The sequence below is a fragment of the Stenella coeruleoalba genome, assembly GCF_951394435.1.
Source record: "Stenella coeruleoalba genome assembly, chromosome: 15".
Taxonomy (NCBI): Eukaryota; Metazoa; Chordata; class Mammalia; order Artiodactyla; family Delphinidae; genus Stenella; species Stenella coeruleoalba.
The window spans coordinates 49,606,442-49,625,054 of NC_137161.1; the positions used below are offsets into that span (position 1 = coordinate 49,606,442).

An 18,613-nucleotide genomic window follows, 5' to 3' on the forward strand; every position below is an offset into this window, starting at 1 on the left:
AGCCCAGCGCCCCCCTCGGTCACATGTGCTCCTCATCTGTGCCCCTTACCCTGTGGGGTTGCCTCCCCTGCTGGAGGGCAGGGCTCACTTGGACTGCTCCTTGTCCCAGCATCTGCTCCAGTCCTCTGCCAGGACTTGGGTTTTGAGTGGAAATGCAGAGAGGCCCATTTTGGAGGGTCAGGGCACTGAAGGGTCTGGAGCTGGGGGCACTCCAAAGGCTGAAGGAGCCTCCAAACTGAGCACAGATGTTGAGGGAGTTACCTGAGATTTGGGGTATCATTCATCGATCCATGCACTCACTCTCCAGGTTATTTACTGAGCATGTCTGCTCCGGCACCAGCAGCAAGCAAGGCCAGGCGTGGCCTTCTGGGCGCCCTGTCTTGTGGGTGGCAGACCTCCAATGGCTTATGCCACTGGGTGCTTCAGGGAAGCACCCACAGGGCGTGGGGCCAGGAGCTGTGAGGAGAGGCAGCCTTCTGTGGTCTTCTGTGGGTGACAGCATCACCATTGGGCCCCTTGAAGAATCAGCTGCGGCAGAAGGCAGGGGAAGCCTGGTGTTGAGGGGGGCCACAGCTCAGTCCTTTCCAGACTAGGTCACCCTTTAGGAACCCCTTCCAGGCACCCACGGACACTAGCCCATTTTCTGGGGGAGGAGGAGGGTGGGGAGCCAGGGGCCCCAGACTGGTGGGAGGTGGGGCTGAGGCTGACTCCTCACACTGCCACCAGAGGGCGCCTGGAGCCCACTGTCCGCCTCCCAGGCCTGTGCAAGAGCAGTCAGGGCCCCAGTGACCCGCCAGAAGTGGACCCACTGTCTCAGCAAGGGCAGCTGATGGGGGTGCCCGCTCCCTTCCTTCTAGTGGGGCCTCTTTTGCCTTCTATGTGCCCAGCGCCAGGCCCTGTGTACCCCTTTTTAAATTTGTAATTGGGTAAAATACACATAAAACTTACCATCTTAACCATGTCTAAGTGTGCAGGAGTGTCAAGTACAGTCACACTGTTGTGCAGCCGTCACCACCATCCCCAGGACGTTTTCAGTCTCCCAGACTGAAGACTCTGTCCCCATTAAACACCAACTCCCCATCCCCCTGCCCCTGGCAACCTTCATTCTAATTTTTCTCTATGAATTTGGCTATTTTAGGTACTTCAAATGAATAGACTTATATTTGTCCTTTTGTGATTGGCTTATTTCACTGAACATAATGTCTTCTAGGTTCATCCATGTTGTAGCATGTGGCAGAATTTCCTTCCTTTTTAACCAGAATAATATTCCACGGTATGGATAGACCCCATTTTGTCTACCCATCATCTGTCAATGGATACTTGGCTTGTGTCCACCTTTGGGCTATCGTGATTGATGGCTGGTTCCCACCGCACCTTGCCCAGGGCAAGGGGCCAGCTGAGCCCTGAGGATGCCTTGCCCCTCTTTGGCCCTGAAGGGCCCTGGAGCCAGGGGAGGGGGCAGTGGTACGCTCAGTCTGGCAGCGGCTCCAATGCCTCCCTTCCCCTTGGCGCCATCTGCCTTCATCTGTCAGCCTGCACTTCTGGCCCAGGGCAGCAGGAGGGCTGGGGTGGGGGGACAGTGGGGTAAAGACTTCACATCCGGGCTTCCCTGGTGGCGCAGTGGTTAAGAATCCGCCTGCCAATGCAGGGGACACGGGTTTAAGCCCTGGTTAGGGAAGATCCCACGTGCCACGGAGCAACTAAGCCTGTGCGCCACAACTACTGAGCCTGCACTCTAGAGCCCGCGAGCCACAACTACTGGGCTCGTGTGCCACAACTGAAACCCACGTGCCTAGAGCCTGTGTTCTGCAACAAGAGAAGCCCGCCACCACAATGAAAAGTAGCTCCCGCTCGCTGCAACTAGAGAAAACCCGCGCACAGCAACAAAGACCCAAATACAGCCAAAAAAAAAAAACACAAAAAAAACCCTTCACACCCACAGGCGGCAGAGAGTCTATGTCAGCTAAAGCTTTCAGTGATCTCAAGGGTTCCAGTGTGAGGTTGGAGTCCTGGGTTTGTGCCTAAGGCCTCTGTAATCTGACCCCACGGTTTCACCAGGCTCTTGGGTCCCATCCACCGGGTCCACACCTCAGGGCCTTGGCCAAGGCTGTCTGCTCCTCCCCATTGTCTGGCATTCTCTCCAGTCGCCATCTGACAACCTACTGCCCACCTCCTCCCTAGCCTACACATTGGCATTGGGGGCGGGGTTTCCTCTATGAGAGTGGGCCCCGTTTCAGCTTGTCCCGACCTACTAGGGGCTTGATTCTGGGGCTCAGGGCTGTCCTTGCTCCTGCTTTTCCACGGTGCCTGCAGCCCCAGTGCCTGGACTCTCATCGCTGGGTTACCGCGTGGCCTGTGGGAAGTCACCAGGGCCAGGTTAGGGAGAGATGGGGGATGGAAGCCTAGGTACCAGTCTTGGAGAGAGCCACCCAGATGAACTCCCCTCCCCCAGAGGTTCCAGTGGGCACCACCCCCACCCTGGCCAAGGGCTTGGAGGACAGTGGCCCGACCAGGACTGCAAGCAAGGCGAGGCTGGAGGCGGGGGTTGGCGGGGGAAGTAGGGGGGTACCTCGAGGAGGTGACACTGAACACGTCCGGCCGTGGAGCCCCCTCCCCAGCGCCTCCTGGGCCACGGGCTGGTCCTCCCACCCCCGAGAGCGCCGCTGCAATTGGTGGAAAGTTCGGGCACCGCGGCGCGATTGGCTGCTCGGCCCGCCCACTGCCTCCCGGCAGCTTCCAGGCTCCCGGTCGGGTGGGCGGCCGGCAGGCGCGGGCGGTGGGGGCTGCGCGGGGCCGGGGCCAACGCCCCGGCTGCTCCCGCCGCGCCCCCGCGCGTCCCCGCGCGCCATGCCGCCCCCGGCGCTGCTCTGCGCCCTTTGCTTCGGCCTCTTGGCCACGGCCGCCCGCGCCGGCTACTCGGAGGACCGCTGCAGCTGGAGGGGCAGGTACGAGCCCCACTGGACCCCCGCGCGGGTCAACCCCCTGGGACTCTGCGCACCCCTTAGGAGGGGGCTGGAAGATGTGTCGCCAGCCCTTTGGGATGGGGGCGCTCCGTCCCGGCACCGAATCCTTGCCCTCCCCGCCCCCCGCCGAGTCCCAGAACGCTGGGCCTCAGTTTCCTCTCCACAAAGTGGACGCAGCTGTTGATGGCTGCGGGGAGAGGGTGCAGCGGAAGCGGGCTGGCCGGGTGTGGACGCCGGCCGCCCGCCTCAGCGCCGACCCTCCGGTCCGCAGCGGCCTGACCCAGGAGCCCGGCAGCGTGGGACAGCTCGCCCTGGCCTGTGCGGAGGGCGGGATCGAGTGGCTGTACCCGGCCGGGGCGCTGCGCCTCACCCTGGGCGGCTCCGACCCCGGCGTGCGGCCCGGCATCGCCTGCCTGCGGCCGGCGCGGCCCTTCGCAGGCGCCCAAGTCTTCGCGGAGCGGGCGGGCGGCGTGCTGGAGCTGCTGCTGGCCGAGGGCCCAGGCCCGGCCGGGGGCCGATGCGTGCGCTGGGGTCCCCGCGAGCGCCGGGCCCTCTTCCTGCAGGCCACCCCGCATCCCGACATCAGCCGTCGCGTGGCCTCCTTCCGTTTCGAACTGCGGGAGGACGGGCGTCCAGAGCTGCCTCCGCAGGCCCACGGCCTCAGTGCGGATGGTGAGTGCAGGCCTGGGTGGGGACAGGTGGGAGTCGGGAAGTCGCTTCCTGGCCTCGCTGGGTGGGAACCTGCCTGTCCTCCCCACTGCATAGAGGGAGAAACCGAGGCAGCCTGTCAAAGGCACACAGCTAGTGAGTAGCAGCGCCAGGACAGGTGGGGGGGAGGGGCAATCCCTCACCTTGCGGGTTAGGGAAATTGCTGACAGAGGGCAGAATCCCGGAAGGGGAGGCCGGGCAGGGCAACCCGGGCCCCTGGTCCCTGAAGGGTTGGGGGAGGGGATGACGGCCAAAGCTGTCCAGGGCTCCCTGGCCCAGCGGTGACCTCCCTCCCCTCCCCCAGCCCAATACAACAGAAGTCCACTGTGAGCCCGGTCACCATGGAGATGCAGCCCCGCCTCCCGGCAGGGCACCAGGCCCAGCTTTTTGCTCTCCTGGAGCTTGGAGCCTAACCTCACAGGGGATGGGGGGTCTCTGCTCTGTCTCCTGACCCTCGAATCCACCATAACCTCCTGCCACGTGGGCTGGGCCGGTGACTTTGGGCCCCAGGAAGCAGCTCTGGGAGACCAAGGGTGCTGGTGCTGCCTGTGAGATGGGTGTTCAAGAGCATGTGCCTCGTGCACCCAGACCCTTGAGCTCCAGCTCGGTGGGTCTTCGTGCCTGCATGTTGGGCACAGCCCCCAGGCCCATGTCTGTGCACGTGTGTGATGCATGCACGAGCCTGCAGTGTCACCCCCAGTACAGGGTGTCTTCAGGGTGTGTACACATGGTCCCTGAGACCCCCAGTTGCCATCAGGCCCTTAGGGGGGTCTGGTAGCTTGCCCTCTCTATCCTGTGTCCAGCTGGGGAAGGGCTCGGGTAGTCCTGGAGAGGTCAGGGCTGCCACTCATGACCTCCCCTGCATGCCAGGTGCCTGCAGACCCTGCAGTGATGCCGAGCTCCTCTTGGCCGTGTGCACCAGTGACTTTGGTGAGTGTCCCTGCTGTGGGGCGAGCCAGGGGCCTGCCCTCCCCTGAATGCCACTGTCCAACATGTGTCCCCACAGTGGTCCATGGAACCATCCACGGGGTTGCCCATGACACAGAGCTGCAGGAGTCTGTCATCACCGTGGCCGCCGCCCGTGTCCTCCGCCAGACATTGCCGCTGTTCCGGGTGGGGGGCCCTGGGGGCCAGGCGCAGGCCTCCATTCGCACCCCACTGCACTGCGGCGTCCACCCTGGCCCTGGCACCTTCCTCTTCATGGGCTGGAGCCGCTTCGGTGAGGCCTGGCTGGGCTGTGCACCCCGCTTCCAGGAATTCAGCCGTGCCTACACGGCTGCCCATGCTGACCACCTCCACCCCTGTGAGGTGGTGCTGGACTGAGGGGCCTGGGAGCAGGGTGCTGGGGAGGGGCGGGTAGGAGGGTGGGGGGGTGACCTCCAGATGGCATCACAGTACCAACTGCTTCCGAGGTAACAGCAATAACCAATAAGAACGCAGCTTGCATTAGCCAATTTGCATCGGGTGCTCGTGCCTGAGCCCAGCCCTGGGCCTGCCTCACTTCATTTTATTCTCCCACAGCCCCGGGCACTGCCCAGTTACCGCTTCACAGAGCCAGAGACTGAGGCTCTGGGGCAGTGGTGCCATGTCTAAGGCCACCCAGCCCACGCCCTGGAGAGGGGCTGCTGCTGGGTGGGGGCATGCAGGGACCCCCACTCACGTCACCCTCAGCTCTGCTGCCCCCAATGCCAGGTGATTCCACTTCTCAGAGTGGGAGTGGAAAAGGGGCCATAACACCCAAGGTCTGAGGTGGTTGGAGGCCTTTGTAGGGGGAGGCAGGCGACACCACTCCCAACCTGAGGGAAGGGGCTGCAATCTGGCGGGCCACCGACTTCCCCGCGTGGTTCGCTGCAAGCCCAGCAGAGTCATCCTGGCCCCACTCTGCCCCTGGGGCAGAATGGGCCCCTCTGTCCACAGGCCCCTGCAACGTGCCCAGCATCCTGACAGCTGTGGGGTCTCTTCTGCAGGGTCCTGCTTGTTGCCCATTTCTAGTGGGCGGGGGCACACAATGGGGTCTCTAAGGACCGTTTCCCGCCGCTGGCCTCATTGTCGCTGCCCCCGCCTTCCTCTCCAGCCTCAGCCACATAAAGGGCCAGCGCGGTCTGGACAAAGCTGACGGCCCTGAGGCTGAAAGGCCCCAGGATGGGGGTGCACGTGGGACTACTGAGCCCAGAGGGAGCTGATTCTGCTGACCCAGACCCATAGCTCCTGGGAAAGAGGGCCACAGCTCAGATCTGGTGGGGTGCCTGGGCTGAGCCCCAGAAACAACTTCCCATCTCTGCCTGGCAGCCCTCACTGGAGAAGGGGCCCTGCCATCCTGCAGGCAGGAACTGAGGCTGGGAGAGGAACAAGGATACACAGGGCCACTTCTGCCAGATTCGGCTGATATAGGTACCTCATGTTGCCACGCCCTGTGTGAACACTGCATCACTCCAGTGGCTGCCCTGGAGTTTCCGTGGGGCAGGCTGTCTAAGGCTACACTCGTGTCGGGTACGCACTCCTTTCACTTGGACGGGCCATTTGCTGTGGGGACTGGTGAGAATTGTGGGTGGGAGCACAGTCATCCTGGATGGTAGGCTCCCCTGGGCTCCTTCCACCTTCTGCTGTTCCTGAGGCTCCTTGCTGTGCCCTTTCGCGTCCCCAAACTCAAACCGGCACCCATGGATTGTTCAGAGCTCAGGCACCAGACCTCTCCTCTCCACGCACATTCCGACATTCCCTCATTGGAGAACTGGGCCAGCCTTCTGGCTTTAAATACGATCAACGTGCTGATGACCCCACATTTGGATCTCCAGCCTGGACCTCTCTCCTGGACTGCAGACCCTTGTATTCCTGTTTCCCCCTCCCCCCACCAGGGAGTATCTCAGTAAAGACCAGAGGAGGAGGAGGTGAGTGTGCTCTCCTGTCATCCTCCTCTTCATCTTGGGAGGCTTTTGCACTGCCCATGCAGACCCCGACCTGAGGAGTGTTTCGCCTCCAGCGCTGAGAAGCACCTCACCCTTGGCTCTTGCCCTAATTCTCTGGCCAGCTCCCCACAGCCTTGTTTGGACAGAGGCCCATGGCCACACGCAGTGTGGTCACTGTGGACTACCTCTGGGACCATCTGTCCAGAAAAATGTAGGGCATCTTCTCTGGGCTGGGCCCTAGGCTGGACACTGGCCTCTGCCCACCTGCCCCAGGAAGCGCCTCCTATGCACACACCCTCCTCCAGAGAAAGTGTTGGCTTTGCAACCAGCAAAAGGAGCAGAAAGGGCAGAAGTGGGTGTGGCTGACAGGGTCAGAGGAGCCCCAGGGTGCTCTGGGAGGAGCCTGGAAGGCTTGGGCCAGGGGCTTCATGCCTGCTCACAGGGGAGTGGCCAAGGGGAAACGGTGTGGGTGAGCATGAGGGCTGGGGCTATGGGAGCAGGTGCCTCTGGGGCACCTCTGGGCATGTGCATTCACACAGGTATGCACTCGAGTGCCCAGTACCCAAAGGTGAGGAGCAGGGTGCAGGTGTGAAGGTGAGGGACTTTTGGGTGTGCACACTGGGGAGTCGGGGTAGGTGCCTTCATTCAGTCGACCCGCTTCTATTGAGTTTCTTCTAGGTACCAGGTGCTGCTCTAGCACCAGGAATAATACAAGGAACAAAAGAGACAAGAATGGGATGCTGTGTAAGCCCAGTGCACATCCTCCTTTTATGGGGAGGGCCAGGTGACAGCCAGGAAGGAGACAGAAGGTTCTGAGATGGGGGTGGGGAGCAGCCCTCCTCCGCTCCAGTGCTCAGGTCTTGGGAGCATGGCACCGGGGTTTCCTGCCACAGGAACACCTGTCTTTCCCAAGTGGAGGCAGCTGGGGCCAAGTGTGCGGCAGTCTGCACTTGGGGATGGGGGCAGTGGTCTCCAGCATGCCTGCATTGTCTGAAGCAGCCTCCGTCCCTCCTGACCGATGCCGTGGATGGATGAGAAGCCAGGCCAGGGCCTGTGTGCAGACAAGTCTCTGCCACTCAAGGACGTTTGGCCTCAGGGTGGGGTAAGGAGGGGGTCCTGGCTCTGTCCCCGCACTTGCCTCTCTCATTCCCAGGCTTCATCAGGTCACTTCCGGGAACTCAATCTTTCTTCGTGTGTGTTACATTTTCTGGAGAAGGAAGGTGGTCTCCCCAGTTCCTGGGGCTCTTCCTCCCATCCACCTGACTGGGCCAGCTGCCAGAGCGCCCAGCACCTCACATCCGGCTCCCCTCCCATGACGCTCAGAGAGAGCCAACATCTGTTTTCTCGGTTCTGCTAAATTTCTCCTTATCAACCCCCTCCGCCCTGCCCCTCAGCCACGCTCAAACTCCCACCGCCCCCGCCGAAGCCTGCGCATCCTGCGTTTCCTGCGCACTCGGGCTGCCTTCAGCCGTGGGAGGGGCCCGGGTGGCCTCCCCGCGACTGCTCCTGGGCTTGGTTGGCTATCGGGGTGTGCGGGGCGGCGTCTCCCCGGTAAGCCCTTCCCCCCGGGCTGACCGCCGCCCCTGGCCTCCAGCCACACCGCACGGACCTCCGCTGCCAGTCAACTGGATCCACGGCACCGCTTCCCTCGGGCGTCTCCCCGCGCTGGGATGTGCAGCCCCAGGGGTCCGCAGCGCCCAAGACAGGCCCGCAGCAACCATCTGCGGCATGGGCCAACGAGGCTGAGCGACGCGGGCTACAGGCAGGATGTTGTGCGGCCAGAACCCGCGAGGGTAGCCCCGGACCCCAGGGCTCCGCGGTCCGGAACCCGCGGGAGGGTCCCTGGACCCGGACGGAGCGGAACGCGAGCGGACCGGCTGCTCAGGCTCTCCCGGCCGCTTCCGGTGTCTCGCCGCGTCCGCCTCTTCCGGCGCGGCGCCGCGGATCTGGTAGGCGCGGAGCAGGGAGTAGGGGAGCCGCGGAGGCCGCGGACGGTGGGGAGGACGGCCCTCTCCAGGCCCGGGCCGGGGCATGAGGGTCTCGGACCTGAGCCAGGGAGGGGCCTTGAGGTGGGGAAACCCTGAGCCGCTCTCCCGCAGCCATGGAGCAGGACGACCCGGCCGAGGCGTTGACGGAGCTGCGCGAGCGGCGGCTAGGCGCGTTGGAGCTGCTGCAGGTGGCGGCGGGCTCGGGCCTGGTCACCTACGCCGTGTGGGCGCTGCTGCTGCAGCCGGGCTTCCGCCGCGTGCCGCTGCGGCTGCAGGTGCTGGGCCAAGGCTTGTGGGGACCAGCTGCCGGCCGGGCGGGTCCGGGCTGGGGGCGGGGCCTGGAGTGTGGCGCTAAGGCGGACGGTGCAGCTACTCCAGGGCCGATTCGGCTGTGGGTTGGGACCTCCTTCAGGTAGGACCGGACAGGCCACTCTAAGAATGGAAGCCCAGGAGGCAGGCCCCCCCACCCTCACACTCCCGCCTGCTTCCTTGTACAGGTGCCTTATGTTGGCGCGAGTGCCAGGCAGGTGGAGCACGTGTTGTCGTTGCTGCGAGGCCGTCCAGGAAAGATGGTGGATCTGGGCTCTGGCGACGGCAGGATTGTAAGGACCGTGTTCGTGTGTGTTGGGGAGCGTCTTTGTTGACCCCTCCCCTGAGCGCACCGCCCCATCTGTTGGTCCTGACGCTCGTTGTGCCCACAGGTGCTGGCTGCCCACAAGTGCGGTCTCCGCCCAGCTGTGGGCTATGAGCTAAACCCGTGGCTGGTGGGGCTGGCGTGGCTGCATGCCTGGAGAGCAGGATGTGCGGGCAATGTCAGCTACCGCCGTGAGAACCTCTGGAAGGTAATCCAGGGAGTCCTGGACCCTCTCAGACCCCACCCTTGATCTTCATGCTTCCGGTTCTAGCTTGGTAGCTTGGCCACCCTGCTGACAGTGCCAGGTACCTCTGCCACCTGGGCAGGCTGGAGCTGGGACTTGGAAGCTGCAGTTACCCAATGCCCACCAAACCTCCCTCCCTGCTGGGGCCCCAATCCCTGCTGGGGTAATTTCCTTTTCCTGCAGGTGAGCCTGAGGGACTGCCACAATGTGTCTGTGTTCCTGGCTCCTAGCGTGGTAGGTCTGGGGTTTGCTGACCCCATGGGAGGCCCAAGCCATCCCCAGTGTAGGTGCTGGGCCTGGAGGAGCTGGGTAGGGGGAGCTGTGTTCCACCCTGCCCACCCCAACCTCCCCTCTCCCCCATAGCTCCCACTGCTGGAGGACAAGCTACAGGCAGAGTTGCCTGCAGGAGCCCGAGTGGTGTCTGGGCGCTTCCCCCTCCCCACCTGGCAACCTGTGGCTGTACTGGGTGAGGGCCTGGACCGCGTCTGGGCCTATGATGTCCACAGTGGTGGGCCAGCTGGGCAGGCTGTCCCAGGGCCTAGTTCTGCCTCCATACCTGGAGCCCCCAATTCTCAGGTTGGCTGAGTGGACACAATAAAGACTCAGTGGGTTCCAGCCTGATTTTTTTTTTTTTTTTTGCGGTATGTGGGCCTCTCACTGTTGTGGTCTCTTCCGTTGCGGAGCACAGGCTCCAGACACGCAGGCTCAGCGGCCATGGCTCACGGGCCCAGCCGCTCTGTGGCATGTGGGATCTTCCTGGACCAGGGCATGAACCTGTGTCCCCCGCATTGGCAGGCAGACTCTCAACCACTGCGCCACCAGGGAAGCCCCCAGCCTGATTTTTGTTGGGTGTTGAGCTGGGTGGAATGATCTCCCAAGGGGGTGCTGTGGGGAGGGCTCCATGCTGGCTGTGAAGAGTTCTGCTCCAAGTTTATCTGTTGACCAGCTAACGACTGCGAGTCCTTGGGTGCTGCGGCTTGGCTGGAGGTGTGGCCCCCGCTTTCCAGGGGTTCCCTGTACCCACCAGTTTTCTCAGCCTCAGGATCTCCTGCTTGTACCTGCTCAGAGAAACTAGGCATAGTCACCACCTGGCTGTGGACAAGCCCTGCTGCTAGTGCCTGGGACTGAGGTCCTTGGGTCTTACCCAGCCCACCTCTAGAGCCCACCTGCCCAGGTGCTGGTCCACATACTCTTGTAGCTCAGAAAGTTGCTCCTCAGCCATCGTGGCTCGGACTAGCAGCTGTGCTCTCTCCCTTTCCAGCTCTGCCTGGAATGAGGGAACATAAGCCATGAGCCTGGGCACAGTGTGAGGAAGGGCCTCTGGCCAGGTTTTGCCCACTACCTGGGTGCCACGGGAGAAGTCCTGTAGCTTCTGGCGGATCTGGGCCCAGGATGCAGCTTCCAGGCCCCTGTGAGGGGAGGAGGAGGGGTGGGCGTGAAAGCTGGCATGGACCCAGGTTTTGACCAATGACCCTGCTCAAGTCAGGGCCCCTAGGTCCTTGAGGTGCCTGCTGGGAGCGAGTTTGGGACAGTATAGGGCTGCCTTTCCACTGTGGGCTCTGTGAGGCTTGGAGCCATCTGTGCATGGGGGCAGCCACTGGCCACTCAGGGAAAGCTAAGCCACAAGGCCAGCTGGGACAGTGACCCCAGTGTCTGTAAGATGCTTGTGGGGGGCCTCCCCCCATGCTGGGGGGTTTCCCAAAACCCCAGGCAGGTGACTTGTCCTAGCTTCTGCCCACTGCACAGTTGAGAACATGAAGGTGCAGAGGCAAAGGCTGTGAAGGTCACCAGGTAGCCTGCTCCTGCCTTGTCCTGGGGTCAAGACTTCTATCGTCCGTGCCACTATAGGTCTTCAGCTATGGGTCCTCCGAGTCTCAGCTGAAGTGTCCTTTCTTCGGGGTCTCTCCCTGACCCTCCCATTCAAGGGTAGCCCCCTCCCATCCAGGAGGGTAGTCCCTCCTCTCTCCAGGCAGTTGGTTTTTGTGCGATTATTAGTGTCTCATAAGCAGACCGAGACTGGAGAATACAGATGGGCCACCTTGTCCACTGCAGCAACCAGAACCCCTCTAAGCAGTTAGTTCACAGAATGAATGAATGGGTCTCCCCAGCACCCACACCAGGTACTCACTGTGGCTCTAATGGGCCCCCCTGAGAGGCTTCATTGGGTTCTTTCTGTAGGAACAAGAACAGCGATTGCTGAATGAGGCAGGCTGCTCAGAGGCCCTGGGCTTGGGGCTTTGCTGAGCCTGGGATGGGTCCTGGGGCGAGTTGTGGGGCAGCAGGGAGGGGTCACCTGGGCCTGGAGCTTCTGGAGCTGCTTCTCCAGCCTAGCCTGGTCCTCCCTCAGGTGGCCGAATTTGGTGACCATGTGCAGGGGCGGCGGCTCCATGTCTGAGGTGGCTGCACCAGAGGTAGCCTTGGGGATCCTGGGTGCCCCATTGGGCTCCACCAGCACCTGTTGCACACTAAACCCCGCACCAGGTCACCTAGGGCTATCCCACCCCAGGTGCCCAGCTCAGGGAGGGGCCCACCTGTGGGCAGCCAGCAGCTCCTCGTGCCTCTGACTCAGATCTGCCAGGCGCTTGCGGTAGGTGCGAGCAGCCCGGGCCAGCTGTTGCTCACGGCTGTGATGTGCCCCCCGAATGTCCTCCAGAGTGGTTTCCAGGAATGTCCGAAGGGCTGTGGATGCAGGCTTTGGGCCTGCACCATCTGCATACTCCTGGAGGAGATAGGGCTGGGCTGGGGCGGGTCCACACCTTGCCCCCCCAATTCCCTCCATGGAGCTGGTCTGACGACAGTGTGCTGGGTGGGCCTGAAGTCTCCCACAAGGTCAGAGTCTCTCTGAAGTGGTCTAGCACACCCAGGCCAGACTCGGGCTCCCCAGGATCCAGAGGCCTCCCACTCAACACAGGGCCAGCCGGCCCAGTGCTCACAGCCACGGCTCGGGCGCAGTGCTGCAGTCGGATGGCGTACTCCTCGTTCAGCTTCTTGAGTTGCAGCTGCAGCCGGGCGTTCTCTGCTTCAGCCTGGTGGAGCTGGCCCCGGCAGGCAGACAATACCTGGGGGTGGAGATGGCCCTGAATTTATGTCTTGCAAGGTGGACCTTTGCTGAGCCAGACCTCAAAGCAGGTAGGGGTGGGCCTCACCAAGGTTTGTGCAGCCAGTTGCTGCCCAGCTGTCCTGGCCTCCTCCTGAGCTCCTTGCAGCTGCCAGCCCAGGGCTGCCCTGCAGACATGGGTATGAGGCTTAGCCAGGCCTAGGGCAGGTGACTCCTTCTGCCCCTTAAGAACAGCTCCTTTGCTCACTGTGCCCTGCTGGGCCCTCCTGTCCCAGGTGAGGCAGTCACTCACACACGCGTCTCCAGTGCCTGCTGCCGAGCCCTGTGCTGCTCTGGCGCCCGACTTACTTCTCCCTGCGGCTGCGGGGTACACAAGGGCTGGCTGGGTGAGAGCCCAAGCTCTGGGTCCCCTGCACTGCCCCACCTCCACCCTGGGCTGGGAGAAACTTCAACAGATTCCCGGGCTAGGTGGCTGCACACTCACACCATGCCCCAGCTTCTGCTGCTCGTTCTCAGCTGTCAGGAAGTCCTTGGGCTGTGCCTGCACAGAAAAGCCGGTCTCAGCCTCACTGTTCCCCTGCTGGACCCCTGTTTAGCTTCCACCCATGCGCTCATGGTGACCTGGAGTCTGTGGTGGTCGGAGTGTCCCTGCCCCCAGGCCTTGTGCCCAAGCTCCTGTGCCAGTGCCTGGCGGTGCCCCGGATTAGCTTCTGCTAGGGCTGCCTGCTCTCCGTGCAGTTCTAGCTCCAGCACCCGGCTCTCCAGCCACAGGACCTGCGGGGTGACCAGGTCATCATCCATCTGGGCATCCACAGGAACACAGCACACACAGGACAGGTGGGGACTCGCAGACACTGCGTGTGCACAGTCACATGGGGCACACCTGCACCCCTCACAGTTCTGGCACTAAGTGTGCACCCTCCCCCCATGCTCTCAGGCTGGCACACGTAGGCACACATCAGTGCCCACCTCACTCTTCAGCTCGAAGATTTCAGCTTCGTGTTGCTCCTTCAGGCGATGGGTTTTGATCTGCAGGTCCACCAGCTCCTTGCAGACCTGTGAATGGCCAGGATGAGAGGTGGGGCCTGTGGGGCCCTGGGGATGCTCTCCCTCCTGCCAGTGCCTGAGGGCCACCACACCCACCTGCAGCCGCTGCTCCTCACTCAGCTCTAGATCTGAGGGAACCTAGGAATCTAGGTTGGTGGCCCAGGTTGGGGTACCCCCAGGGACTCCTGGCAGCCAGGTCTCGGCCCGCGGCAGAACCTAGGGAGGCACCACCACTCATACCCCAGGTGTGTCTCAGACCTGGGCTGTGGCCTCCACTCTCATGAAGCCACCAGCCATCCACCCCCACACCCTCAGCCTGGCAGAGCTGGGGCAGGCCCTCCCACAGCCAGGATCAGGCCCAGGTCCTGGGAGGATCTACACCCCTCCTGGTCTCTGAGGGAACAGGGAGAACCCCCGAGCCCAGAAACGCAGCGTCCTGGGAGGACTCACATTCTTGGTGGCCCGAGGTGGGGCCCCTGGCCTGGAGCCTGGGGCTGCCACATACTCCATAGGCAAAAGGGACTCTGGGCTGCCCCAAGCCTGGTGCCACCTCGACTACTGGCCTGTTGCTGCAACACGGTGGTTTGTGTTGCCAAGGCCTCTGTTGTCCCCAGGAGACTCCCGGGGCCCCGCCCACGAGGGCAGGCAGGACAGTTAAGTGGTTGGGGAGGTGGGTGAAAACTCTCAACTGCTTCCGTATTTGGCGATCCATTCTTTCCGGTTTCCTTTTCCTCATCTGGGAAACGCAGATCGGCACCCCAGCATTTATCAGGGACGCGGATGGAACCACGAGTGCATAGAAGGGCCCAGCCTGGGGAGGTGTGGGACAGCGCGCATGGTATGGAGGTGCCGCTGCTGTTACTGTTGTCCTCACACAGCGCGCTTTGCTCTACCATGTGGGTTCGCACACTCATTAGGCCCCTACGCTGAGCACTGGACGGGCAGGCAAACAAACTGGACAGATCCCTGCAGCGCTCAGCCTGACGGAAGCGGGCTCAGACGTCCCAGTCCGGGTCCGGGGTACTCAGGAGGGCTGTCTCAGCCCGGTGCCAGGAGGGCTTCGCGGAGGAGGCGCCGCAGCGCCGGGCGCGACTGGCCAGACGTGCGTGCAGCTCTCTTCGGGCACGCGCGCGCTCCCTCCCGCGCACGCGTGTGCTCTGGGCACTGTGCGCCGGTTCCCGCGCGCGCAGGTTCCAGGAGGGCCCAGCGGGTCTCAGGGGCGCGGGCCGTTGGTGGCGGCCCGGGTGAGCGGCGCGCTCCGTCCAGGCCCCGTGACAGGCGCCCGAGGCCCGCCTCTGTCCGGCTGTCCTTTAGGCAGTCCTTGAGACCAGCTGGCGCAGCCCAGCTGGGGTGAGTGGACGACCGGAAAGGGGGGCGGACCGGGGTCGTACTTCGGAGGGAGGGGGCCTGGGGAGGGCGGGGCCTGCGGAAGGACGTTGAGGGGCGGGGCCTGGAGAGGGGCTGGTCCAGGGTCGCGCTGCGGCGGGAGGGCACCTGGGGAGGGGGCGGAGCCTGGGAGGCAGGCGGGGCCTACCGGGGCAGCGGCGTGGCTGGGGGCGGAGCCGGAAGAGGGCGCGGTTAATAGGGGGTGTGGCCTGCTGCGCGGGGGCGGGGCCTGCGGCGGGCTGAGTCTTGGCTAGAGACTGGTCCCCGCAGCTGCAAGTCAACTTAAGCCAGGAGCTTGGGATTCCTCAAGGGCCCTCGGGGAAGTCCGGGAGCAGGGAGTGCGGTTCCTTTCCTGGCCCCCAGCGTGTCTGTGGAGCTGACCCCTCCCACGCACAGCTCTGCCTAGGGTCTGGAGAGGGTAGTCCCACCCTGAGGAAGGGGCTCAGGAGGCGCGGGGTGGCTGAGCTCTGCGACCATGAAGGTCAAAGTCATCCCTGTGCTTGAGGACAACTATATGTACCTGGTCATCGAGGAGCACACGCGGGAGGCTGTGGCCGTGGACGTGGCCGTGCCCAAAAGGGTGAGGGCAGCTTTCGGGCGGCGGGAGCACAGCTGTGGGCACAGGCATCGTAGGCCGAGACCGTCAGTCCGCATTCCGAGAGGCTTTCCAGACTACGCTGCCGGGGCCAGATCCTTCCCCTATTGTCTCATCTCTGGTTATTTGGCGTTTAGGGTTTCTTGATTATCTTGGGTCTCCTCTGAGGTTAGAGCCGTCTCGGGTCTCCCCTTTTCCCTGCGTATGGTGCCTAACTGTACTGTGTGTGCTGGGCGCTCAGTAATTGTCTGCTGGATCTCCCCTACCCCCAGGCCCGTCCCCTGCCTGGGGCACTGTGCACCCGGGCCTGGCGCCCCAACACAGGCAGCCACCTGGACCACCTGCATCTCCCTAACTCCCATCCCTTTCAGCTGCTGGAGATCGTGGGCCGGGAGGGGGTATCACTGACAACTGTGCTGACCACCCATCACCACTGGTGAGTGCCATCAGGGCGGGCTGAGGCAGGAGGGTGTCACCCCTACCCTACCCTGACCGCATGTGATCCTGCTTCCCCCCACCCGCAGGGACCACGCCCGGGGCAACACGGAGCTGGCGAGGCTGCTGCCTGGCCTGGTGGTGCTGGGCGCAGATGAGCGCATCTGTGCACTGACCCGCAGGCTGGTACATGGCGAGGAGCTGCGGGTGAGCGTGCACTCAGGAGGGGTGGGGAGAGCGCCCTGGGCCCAACCACCTTACAGGCCCACCTGCTCCTCTGCCATAGTTTGGGGCCATCCACGTGCGCTGCCTCCTGACGCCCGGCCACACCTCGGGCCACATGAGCTACTTCCTGTGGGAAGATGAGTGTCTGGACCCGCCCGCCGTGTTCTCGGGTACTGGCTGCCCTGTGCCTACCCACCCCACCTCCCTCTGCCCCATCCACCTTCTCTGACCCACCCAACTCCCCAGGGGACGCATTGTCTGTGGCCGGCTGCGGCTCACGCCTGGAGACCACAGCTCAGCAGATGTACCACAGCTTGGTGGAGACCCTGGGCACCCTGCCCCCTGAGACAGTGAGCCGTCTGCCCCTTACCCTCTCATGGGGCCCAGCCTCCCTACATAACTGGTGCACTCTGCACCTGCCTTATGCCAGGGTTCAGGATGACTGCTTGCCAGCCGTGGGGACAGGTGGACCAGGCGAGGGGGGAGGGGCTGGGCCACTGGGGTGAGTGTCTCTGCCCATCTCTGCCTATGGTGGTGCTGTGCACCCCAAGTGCCTTCTTTCTCCAGAAGGTGTTCTGTGGTCACGAGCACACACTGGGCAACCTCGAGTTCGCACAAAAAGTGGAGCCTTGCAACAACCACGTGAAGGCCAAGCTATCGTGGGCCAAGGTGTGACCACTCCTCCCCTCTCAGTGGCAAGGTTGGAGGGTGGGGTAGGACTGGAACCAGGGAGGGACTGCAGGGGAGTCCACCATGATCGACCCAGGTGACCAGACATGGCTTGGCCCAGGGCATTCTGCCAGCCAAGGCTCCCACTGGTGAGGGAGGGGAGCTGGGCAGCCTGCAGGTCTGGCCCATGAGTGCCTGCCCTCAGGGTCTAGGCTCAAGCCCCCAGACTGGTAAGCTGAGCCAAGCTGCCTGGAGCTGCCAGACAAGGCTGTGACAAAGGCCTGTGGTCATTCCAGAAGAGGGATGAGGATGATGTGCCCACGGTGCCCTCAACCCTGGGCGAGGAGCTCCTTTACAACCCCTTCCTGAGGGTGGCGTGAGTATTGGCCAGCGTGCGGGCCCTCTTGTGGGGCAGGCGGGGGAGCACATGGCAGGGCCTGAGCCAGCGCATGTCGGGAGGACCTGTGTCCTCCCCAGGGGCCATGCTGCTGAACAGGCTGGCATGGGGCCGGACTGTTGTCCTTTGGGCCTCCCTGGCAGTCATTTGGATGCTGAGGGAGGTGTTGGGGGACTGGTTATTGGATTGTCTGGCACCAGGGAGAGGCTGCTCTTTAAATGCCCTCCAACAGTGGCTTCATTTCCACCGCCACGTCCAGCTTGCCCAGCGGTTCCCATCGAACCCCCTCTCCCTGCAGAGAGGAGCCTGTGCACAAGTTCACAGGGAAGGTCGCCCCAGCTGAAGTCCTGGAAGTGCTCTGCAGGGAGCGAGCGAGCTTTGAGCGGGCAGCTGAGCCACTGCAGCCACAGGCCCAGGCACTCCTCGCGCTGCAGTGGGGGCTCCTGAGCATGCCCCGGCCGAAGTGAGCCCTACGTGGGCTGGGCCACACACTGCTCCTCCCTTGACCCACAGGAGGATCGAGCCTTCCTCAGCCCTGCCCAGCCTTAGAGGGTGGGCGCCCTGGCCTTTCCTGGTGTTGGACACCCGGGGCCCCTCTCTGGGCCACAGTGAGCCCCGAGACCTGGGTGTTTGCGAAGCAGCCTAGTGGGGTGCACAGGGCTCCTAAACTTGAATAAAGCTTTGAAAGGCCTCTTTTTTGATGCTGGTAAACACTCTTGAAGAGAAGCTGGTTTCAGAGAGAGTCCCCTTTACTAGAAGTGAGCTTTTCGGGGCCAGGCCTGGTGGGCTGAATGCAATCTGCCCTCCCCCTGCCCCTTAAGTGGGGGTCCAGCTGTGGACACAGGACTCAGCCAGCGAGACCACTGAGGCCTGATAGCAAGAGTCCTTCCCACCTGGACTCAGCCCCCAAGACAGAGGTTCTCAAGCCCCAGAGACCGCAGCTTCTTCGAACACCTGGTTCTAGGTGGAGGGAGCACCCATCCCCAGCTGGGGTCATGGACCAGGTGCCTGTCTCCTGCCAGTGTCCTCTGCTGCCCAGCGTGGCAGGGTTCCCCAAGCTCTGCGGTGAGCTTGACCAGCCTGGCAGGTCCAGCCTATCACCACCCTCCACATCGCAGCTTCAGGTGACTCTAGAAATGGGGGATGAGGAACCCCCCCTTTTCTCTCCCTTAAGTTCCCCACAGGATGAGCTGAAACCCTCACAGCTTAGGCCACCACAACCAGGAGGAGTCAGGGCACCTCTAGGGCTCTGGGCCCATGGAGAGGTTCCAGCAGGTGGTGGAACCTCTGGCCCCCTGCAGCGGGGAGTCCAGGTGAGCACAGGCTTGAAGTCACCTTTACTGGCTGGGGGTCCTGAG

The 18,613-nt window shown here is 63.1% G+C and overlaps 4 protein-coding genes across 8 annotated transcripts; 3 read left to right on the plus strand and 1 right to left on the minus strand.

The window, feature by feature from the left end:
* Positions 1 to 2,686: 2,686 nt before the first annotated feature.
* METRN (meteorin, glial cell differentiation regulator) lies at positions 2,687 to 4,994 on the plus strand (the record flags this gene model as incomplete). Its single annotated transcript, XM_079944512.1, has 4 exons — positions 2,687 to 2,945; positions 3,235 to 3,635; positions 4,542 to 4,601; positions 4,678 to 4,994. Exons 1-4 carry the CDS (start codon positions 2,848 to 2,850, stop codon positions 4,992 to 4,994), a joined length of 876 nt encoding a protein of 291 aa, XP_079800638.1. The 5' UTR covers positions 2,687 to 2,847.
* Positions 4,995 to 5,177: 183 nt separating this feature from the next.
* ANTKMT (adenine nucleotide translocase lysine methyltransferase) lies at positions 5,178 to 10,054 on the plus strand. Of its 5 annotated transcripts, none has more exons than XM_079944514.1 (6): positions 5,178 to 5,363; positions 5,961 to 8,526; positions 9,063 to 9,167; positions 9,267 to 9,407; positions 9,627 to 9,677; positions 9,807 to 10,054. In XM_079944514.1, the coding sequence occupies exons 2-6, from the start codon at positions 8,248 to 8,250 to the stop codon at positions 10,026 to 10,028; spliced, it is 798 nt and encodes a 265-aa protein (XP_079800640.1). In that variant the 5' UTR covers positions 5,178 to 5,363; positions 5,961 to 8,247; the 3' UTR covers positions 10,029 to 10,054. The 5 variants fall into 5 exon arrangements, with proteins under 5 accessions (XP_079800640.1, XP_079800641.1, XP_079800639.1 ...); XM_079944516.1 differs by lacking the exon at positions 5,178 to 5,363 and adding an exon at positions 8,677 to 8,840 and having other exon boundaries at positions 8,409 to 8,526; XM_079944513.1 differs by lacking the exon at positions 5,178 to 5,363 and having other exon boundaries at positions 5,506 to 8,526.
* CCDC78 (coiled-coil domain containing 78) lies at positions 10,052 to 14,964 on the minus strand. The gene is given in 14 exon segments (XM_079945444.1): positions 10,052 to 10,501; positions 10,610 to 10,710; positions 10,786 to 10,852; positions 11,572 to 11,615; positions 11,737 to 11,908; positions 11,975 to 12,162; positions 12,377 to 12,502; positions 12,590 to 12,668; positions 12,794 to 12,973; positions 13,043 to 13,275; positions 13,471 to 13,557; positions 13,645 to 13,686; positions 13,690 to 13,764; positions 13,999 to 14,964. Coding segments are annotated over 14 exon segments (1,566 nt in total). The 5' UTR covers positions 14,059 to 14,964; the 3' UTR covers positions 10,052 to 10,389.
* A 426-nt stretch (positions 14,965 to 15,390) lies between these two features.
* On the plus strand, positions 15,391 to 18,573 carry HAGHL (hydroxyacylglutathione hydrolase like). Its single transcript, XM_079944522.1, is given in 9 exon segments — positions 15,391 to 15,514; positions 15,802 to 15,965; positions 16,054 to 16,171; positions 16,251 to 16,372; positions 16,374 to 16,539; positions 16,757 to 16,858; positions 17,155 to 17,234; positions 17,554 to 17,704; positions 17,706 to 18,573. Coding segments are annotated over 9 exon segments (1,107 nt in total). The 5' UTR covers positions 15,391 to 15,409; the 3' UTR covers positions 17,805 to 18,573.
* The last annotated feature ends 40 nt before the right edge of the window (positions 18,574 to 18,613 follow it).

Bases quoted from the DNA above. Each gene is read 5' to 3' on its own strand.
- ANTKMT (XM_079944514.1), top strand. From the start codon at position 8,248: ATGTGCAGCCCCAGGGGTCCGCAGCGCCCAAGACAGGCCCGCAGCAAC. The intron at 9,168-9,266 runs GTAAGGACCGTG...TTGTGCCCACAG, and splicing joins GCTCTGGCGACGGCAGGATT to GTGCTGGCTGCCCACAAGTG. The intron at 9,408-9,626 runs GTAATCCAGGGA...CTTTTCCTGCAG, and splicing joins GCCGTGAGAACCTCTGGAAG to GTGAGCCTGAGGGACTGCCA.